The sequence below is a fragment of the Macrotis lagotis genome, chromosome 3, assembly GCF_037893015.1.
Source record: "Macrotis lagotis isolate mMagLag1 chromosome 3, bilby.v1.9.chrom.fasta, whole genome shotgun sequence".
In the NCBI taxonomy this organism is placed as follows: domain Eukaryota; kingdom Metazoa; phylum Chordata; class Mammalia; order Peramelemorphia; family Peramelidae; genus Macrotis; species Macrotis lagotis.
Genome location: NC_133660.1, coordinates 273,890,837 through 273,897,996, shown reverse-complemented (window position 1 = coordinate 273,897,996; position 7,160 = coordinate 273,890,837). Strand labels below are relative to the sequence as shown.

The following is a 7,160-nucleotide window of genomic DNA, read 5'->3' as shown; positions in this document are numbered from 1 at the left end:
AAGGGAAGGAAGTGATTCTGAGAAAGTGGGGCTACCCCTCTCTGTTCCTCTTTTGGTGCCTAACAGGAGTGGGAGGGTGGGCCACTTGTGGTTCCAGCTGGCCTGACATGGGGAGCTGCTGCTCCAGGATGCGCCCTCCTCTCCCTCACCCCCTTCAGACCCTAGGATTCTGGAACACTTGGTCCTATCTAGCTTGAGGAGGTGGTGGAAGCAGCGGGGCTAAGGGGAAGGATGGGAGTCATTTAGGTCCAGGGGAGAAGATAAAGGGGAAGAGAAGAGAGGGTGGGTCTGGGGACTCTTCCTGGGTCACCCACCTGGTCCCAGCGAGGAACTCAGGGCTACTAGGAAGTGCTTACTAATAAATGGCCTCCTAGAAATCCATGCTATGTCATGAGTTTGGGCCTGGAGTGGGGGAGCAGAGTTCAAATCCAGGCTCAGTGCCTGGCTAGCTGTGGGACCCTGAACTGAACTGCTGTCCATCTTCATTTCCTTAGTTGTAAAATGAGGATATTCATGGGGGTCTGTCTCCCAGACTTGTCTCCTATTTGCTGAGGGCACAGTGGCTGGAGCCTCAGGCCACTGTGTGACCCTGCACAAGTCACTTCACCCTGCCTGCCTCAGTTTCTTCATCTGTAAAATGTACCCAGCAAATCCCTCTCCCCACCCCTGAGATCCCAGGCTATTCCTCTCTGCAATCCCCTCTCTGGCTACCCTGCTCTATCGGCTCCTTCCCTGCTCCCTAGTTCTCTTTAATGGGAAGGACACCGCACACCACACAGCCCAGCAACCAGCACAGGGCCAGGCACATGGAGGCGTCAACAAGCCCCTAGGAAATGCCCGTGAGCCAGAGGACAGTGCCCACGTGCCAGAGGTCAGGCACTCGGGAAGTGCCCATCTGCCAAAGGATGATGGGCACCCAGGAAGCTCCCGTGTGCCAGAGGGCAAGCACCCCTTAGGTGTCTGTGTGCCAGACCCTGTTGAGTGATGAGGATGGAAGAGGCTTGAGTCAGTCTGCCCTCAGGGAGCTCCCTTTCTCTCAGGGAGACAAGATGCAAACAGCTATGGGGACGAGCCAGCTGCAGAGAGGATCACTTGGGGACAGTCCCAGAGGGAAGATGCTACAGTCAAGGCAGGACTTGAGATGGGACCAGCCAGAAACCAGGAGAGCACGCTAGCTGGGAGGCACAGCCTGGCTTCTCGCCCCCAGCCAGCTCAGCCACCCCCTTGTGACCTCTGGTGAAACGGTCCCTAGGACGGGTCCCTCCCCCTTCCTCCTTTGCACACTCCTTTCCTGGCCCTGGCATCCATTGGCGCTGGGTGGCCCACTTGCCGCACGCTGGCTGCTCCTCGTCCTCTGTCTCCAGGATGCTGAGGCCTTCTGTCCCTTCCTCTCCAACTTGGATATCTGTCACACAATTTGGTCAAACAAAGCCCTCAAACCTCCTAGACTCGGTAGCACAGACCAATAGGCCTGTGGCCCAGAGGTTCCCCGCCTGTGCCCTGCAGCCCAGACTCCTAGCAGGGCGCTCCTCAGAGACTGCCTCCCAAAGCCACCCATATTGCGGAGCATTGTGCATAGTTCTCGTCTTCAGGCTCCCTCAGGAAAGGGACCGGGTTCTCTCTATATTCCCAGTGCCCAGAACTCAGTAGACACTTAATAAATGCTTAATGGATCAACTAAACTCAAACTAGAGGGCAAGGGGGACAGCAGGGAGGCTCAGCAGGGAGCAAGGGAAGAGACCAAAACCTGGAGTCTATGGGTCTGGGAACTAGCCTGCCCTAGCCTCGGGTGGCACTGCTGCTTTGGTCTGAGGAGAGACCTCAGTTTCCAACTCTGTCAAATGAGGGGGCTGAGGAGCCTCCAGCTCCACAGAAAAGCTGGGGCTGTTCCTACAGGAGGGGCTATGGGGAGGGGGAGTGTTGTCTGGTGCCAGAAGGCTCAGGGGATGCAGGAGAACAGGGCAAAGATGCCAGCCTCCGCACGAAAGATACCCCACGCAGATTGGGAAATGGAAGCCCAAAGCAGAGTGATGGACTTGGTTAAGGTTGCTTTGTGAATTAGTTGGCTGGGCAAGGGTTCACTTTCGGCTCTCTGAATGGGAGAGGGAAGGAAGGAGGGAGACAAAGAGAGGGGGAAAAGGAGATAGGAAGAGGGGAAGGAAGGGAAAGAGGAAGAGACACATGGGAACAGAGAGAGAGAGACAGAGAGACAGAGACAGAGACAGAGAGGGAGGGCGGGAGGGGAGGAAGAAGGGGGGAAGGGAGGGAGACAGTTTTCCCCACCCTCCTCCGGACCTCCCCCTTCCTGTCTTTGGGCCATGTGGCTCAGAACTCTGAGGTTACTTCTGCCCTGGGGTACTTCCCCTTTCTGGGCAGGTTAAGGGCCACCCCCAGGGGAGCCCTATAAAAAGGCTGGAGAGAGACTGGATTTCTAGGAGACTGAGATTTCCTGCCCTGGTGGTTCTAGGTAATGAGTCTGGAGGCAAAGAGAGGAAGGAGGGGAGAGAGAAAGGGACTGACTCAGGGACAGAAAGACTGGAAGGAATGTGGAGTGGGGGGTCTTAGGAGGAGGGGAGGGAGAGGGAGAGAGAGAGAGGGAGAGGGGGAGGGGGAGGGGAGGGGAGGGAGAGAGAGGGAGAGGGGGAGGGGGAGGGGAGGGGAGGGAGAGGGAGAGAAGAGAGATCTGGGGCTGGGGCTGGAGAAAGGGGCAGAGAGGCCCACCTGGGGCCAGGGAAGGGTTTCTGGGTTTGCAGGATGGGTCCGGAGGTGAGTAGTCTGAGCCTTGTCTCTTCAGCCTTGGTTGGCTGGGGTGGCCGTTTCACTTTCTTTTTGGGAACCTGACTGATCCATGCACCAAAGTCAGCCAGGGCTGGAGAGAGGCCAGGGAAGGGAGCTGGGTTCCTGCTGCTGCCTGGTTGACTGGGCTTGACTGTGCTTGGCTCCCTTGGGCAGGTTCCTGCTGTACCTGGGACTGCCTGTTTTCTCCTTGGTCGAGATGATGCACATACTCTGTCTATATCCTCCAAGGTGGGATGGATGGGTTTACCCCATTCCCTGGCCACATACCACATATGAAGGCACACACACGCACACATACAACACACACACACACACACAAACTCACATGATGACTTGGATGTTTGGGTTCAGCCTTCTCTTAGGCATCTCTGCCTCCTCTCAGAAGCTCTTCTTCTGAATCCTTCTCCATAATGATGCTTCTCAAAAATGTCTTCTCTTTTTTCTCTCTGAAAGCCAACTTCTTCCTTATGTCACATGGACTCCAGGCTCTTTCTGTCCTGCCTGGCCTCCTCTGCACTCTGCACCTTATCAATGGCCTTAAACTGTCATGGCCAGATCTCAGCATAGTCCTCCAGATGATGTCTGACCCAGCCTGAAGACAGAAAAGAAAACACCAGGGCTGGGTGGGGTTTGACTCATTAAAGAGCAGTAAAAACAGAATACAGATGCTGCTCAGTAGGAAAGAGAGAACTTGGGTTAATCTTTCCTCTCTCTGGGCTTCCTCACTCCCCGTCCCTCAGCCCCCTCTACTCCCTTTATGGCTTTGTAGAATCCCAAGACAGAATCCTAATCTGGTGCAACAGGTTTGAACTTGAACCATCTGTGAGTCATCAATCTTGTGTGGAAATAAAGCCTGTGTCCCCCCCTAGAACACCTGTGACCAGAACCAGAACTCCCCTCCCCTCTCCACTTCATTGCAGACCACATTCAGGACGATGGCTTTGGATGCCAAGAGGTAAGAGGGCTTACACCCTCAGCTACCTTCCCTTCCACCTAGCCCCCGGCCTCTCTGACCTGGAAACTTCAATGCCTGTCCCTGCAGGGGGTCTCAACGAGTACTCTTTGGAGAATGGCTTCTGGGAGAGGTCAGCAGTGGGAACTACGAGGGATTGGGTTGGCTGGATGCCACTCACACCCGCTTCCGGGTGCCCTGGAAGCACCTTTCCCGAAAGGACATCAGTGAGGATGACTCGAGTATCTTCAAGGTGGGGACAGAACTCAGGGCAGTGCCTGTGCCCAGGATGCTAGGTTGCTTTTGCTGACAGATGTTGCCCTTCGTTCCTGGTAGGCCTGGGCTGTTGCTCGAGGTCGGTGGCAGCTTGACCCTGAGGACGGTAGCCCCCATCCCCCAGAGGCCTCAGAGTTAAGTCACTGGAAGACTAATTTCCGATGCGCCCTGAAGAGCACACGGATGTTCACGCTGGTGGAAGACAGATCAGGGGATGAGAATGACCCCCACAAAGTGTTCGTGCTCAGTCAGCCCTGGCCTAGAACAGCAGGTAGGCAAGGGCTGAGGCTGGGGTCCTTCTAGGAGTGTCAGTCACTCACCCAAAACTTTCACCCTCTCCAGAAGTTGATGGGACTGCTACAAAGACCCAACAGATGGGCATCAGCCTCTCAGGAACTCAGGGGGACCGTACCATGACAAAGGTTTGTGGGGCCAGTCAAGGCTGAAGAACCCCTTCCTTCCCGCACCAGCCTAAGAGATGCTGACAGCATGGGGGGGGGATCCTGGAGGCCTGAGAGGAAGGGCACCCGGTTCCTGCTGGGCATCCCTGACCTCTTCCCTGCCCCATGTCCTTCCCCTGCCTCTCAACTTGGTGTCAGATCTTGGCTATCCATGTCTCCTTCCAGTTGCAGACCGGGTTCCAGGTCCTCTCTTTGGATGGACATGCTGCTGGTGAGGGGCTAGGACCTGAGGGGGAGGGTGAGTGGCAGCTGCCCAGTCCTGGGTCTAGTCCCTGAGCCGTGGTCTCTAACCCTAGATGTTCCTGATCCCGATATCCTCCAAGTGGCTCTGGAGCAGAGCGAGCTGGCAGAGGCTGCTGAATTCTTCCAGGGTGAGGTCCTGCCCATTCAGGGAAGGGCAGGGAGCAGACTTGCCCCCTCAGAGAGGTGGGGCAGCCCCTGGGAGGCAGGGATGCCATCAGGTGAGGAAAAAGTCAGCAGGGAGGGGCTCTATAGGACGATGGTGTTGAAGTTGGACCTCAAGGCAGATGTCTGTCCTGCTGCCTGGGACAGCGAGTGGGAGTTGTGACCAGGAGTCCCTGGATCTATTGAGCAGGGGGGGACATGGCCACGCTTGTGAGAAAGGGGATGGGAATATGGGGAAAGGGGTCTGATGGGAGCTGGATTTGTGGGTTAAGGATGACCATAACAGGCCCATCTGTAGAGGAAGGACAGACTTGTTCAGTCCCCCTAGCTGGTAAAGGTGAAAGGCAGGACTTGAACTTGGGCTTTGTGGTTCCTCAGAAGGGAGCTGGCAGTAGAGACACCAGAGACAGGGATTGGGGGTCAATGTGACAATGGCTCAGGATGGTTGAACTTATGAGAGCTAAAGAGAGACCCAGATGGACCCACTCAGGACAAGGACCCAGACAGACATGGATGGACCCACTCAGGGCATTTCGCTGGAGGGCTCCTGTGCCCTCTCTGTCCTGCCAAAGACAAGAACAGGCTGAGCAATGTCCAGAACCAGAGATGAAGACCTGACACCTTTCCCCCCCCACCAGACATTGACCCTGAACTCTGGAGAGAGACTGAGGGTCTGTACTCCCAGTGGACAGAGCCCCTTCCCAGTGAGCCCTGGGAGGCCCAGCCAAGGTCTCTGCCATCACACAGAGACTCAAGTAAGACCCAGGAAAGTGGGGTGTGGGGGGTACATGGGATGTGGGGACATTCAGGAAGCCCTGGACACCCTTCTCTCCCACCTCCCCCAACTAGGAGACCTCAGTCAGATCCATTCCTGCCTCCCATGGCAAGAGTCTGCTCCCTGTCTCGGTGAAGCTGGTCGCCCTCGGGATGCAGCTTTCTGTCCAGTCCCCCAGCTCCCCCTGAGCAGTGAGTTAAGAGGTTTGAATTTGGATTGGGGGGCGCCTGGAATAACGATATCACTTGGGTCTTCATCTTTCCCCAGGCTCTCTCCCTACTGGCTTAGATGTGACAATCCTCTACAAGGGTCAGCCGGTGTGCCAGGAGGCCGTGGTCCAAACCAGCTGTCTCTTGGTGGCCGGCGGCCCCAAGCTGGTGGCCTCCCCAGATCACCGGCTCGTGGCTTTCCCCAGCCCGGCAGCCCTGGAGCTGGCAGACCGCAAGCAAGCATATTATACGGAGCAGCTGCTGCAGCACGTGGGACAAGGGCTGCATTTATGGTTGGGAGACCGGAACCTCTGGGCCAAGAGGATGGGCAAATGCAAAGTGTATTGGGAGCTGAGCAGCCAACTGGCCGCCTCCAGGCTTCCCCCTCCACCGCGTCTGCTGCCTCGCAACGAAGCCACACCCATCTTTGACTTCTCCCTCTTCCGCCAGGGTCAGTGGGCAGGCCTGGGCTCTCTGGCCCCATCTCCTGCAGATCCTCCTTGTCCTTTGGGGTCTTCCCCCCCTCCCCCCAGTCCCGCAGGATCAAAACCTTTTTTTTTCCCCCCAGAGCTGGCCGAGTACAGGGATCAGCAGAGACGCCCTTCTCCTGACTATACCATCTACCTGGGCTTTGGGCAGACTCTGTCTAGGAGGCCCATGGAGAAGAACCTCATCTTAGTGAAGGTAAGGTGGGCACGGGCCCAGTCTGTCTACACAGGCTCCCTGGCAGCTCTCCACATCTGCCCTTTCCACCCCCAGGTAGTGCCCCAGATCTGCCGGCTGTGCCATGAGGCCATCCAGCGGGAGGAGGGCATCTCTTCGTTGGAGAGTGGTGGCCTCAGCCTGCAGGTCTCCAACAGCCTCAGCCTCTTCGAGGTCCTAGAAAACTTCCTTATGGAGACCGACTACCCCGCATAGACTCGAGGCCCTCCTCTGGACAAAACTGGCCCTTCCCCTGGTGGAAAAAAGCCAACTGTGATCTGTCCTGAGGTCCAGGGGTCAGTCCTTGGGATGATCAGCCTGGCTGGCCTCTTCCTCCTACTCAAGCACACATACCTCCTCACTTCCTAGCCACAAATCTTCAGGAGTCCCCTATTGCCTCTTGGGTCAAATAAAAGAAAATCTGGTCTGGTTTCTTCTTTCTGGTTGTAGTGCCTATCCCTCCTGTCCCCCGCTCCATCCAGCCTCTTTGAGGACAGGTCAAGGAGATCTCTCCCCCTTACCTACCTGCACACATTGCGATGCCATGGGGAAGGAGGCGCTTAAGCCCAGGTTGGGGACGG

The 7,160-nt window shown here is 56.6% G+C and overlaps 1 protein-coding gene across 3 annotated transcripts; it reads left to right on the top strand.

Moving 5' to 3' along the window:
- The first annotated feature begins 2,331 nt into the window (after window positions 1-2,331).
- On the top strand, window positions 2,332-7,128 carry IRF7 (interferon regulatory factor 7). Of its 3 annotated transcripts, none has more exons than XM_074230721.1 (12): window positions 2,332-2,467; window positions 3,669-3,754; window positions 3,842-4,004; window positions 4,088-4,298; window positions 4,370-4,449; window positions 4,654-4,699; window positions 4,785-4,859; window positions 5,532-5,648; window positions 5,743-5,859; window positions 5,936-6,328; window positions 6,446-6,561; window positions 6,637-7,127. In XM_074230721.1, the coding sequence occupies exons 2-12, from the start codon at window positions 3,735-3,737 to the stop codon at window positions 6,793-6,795; spliced, it is 1,497 nt and encodes a 498-aa protein (XP_074086822.1). In that variant the 5' UTR covers window positions 2,332-2,467; window positions 3,669-3,734; the 3' UTR covers window positions 6,796-7,127. The 3 variants fall into 3 exon arrangements, with proteins under 3 accessions (XP_074086822.1, XP_074086821.1, XP_074086823.1); XM_074230720.1 differs by having other exon boundaries at window positions 3,603-3,754; XM_074230722.1 differs by lacking the exons at window positions 2,332-2,467; window positions 5,743-5,859 and having other exon boundaries at window positions 2,813-3,754; window positions 6,637-7,128.
- The last annotated feature ends 32 nt before the right edge of the window (window positions 7,129-7,160 follow it).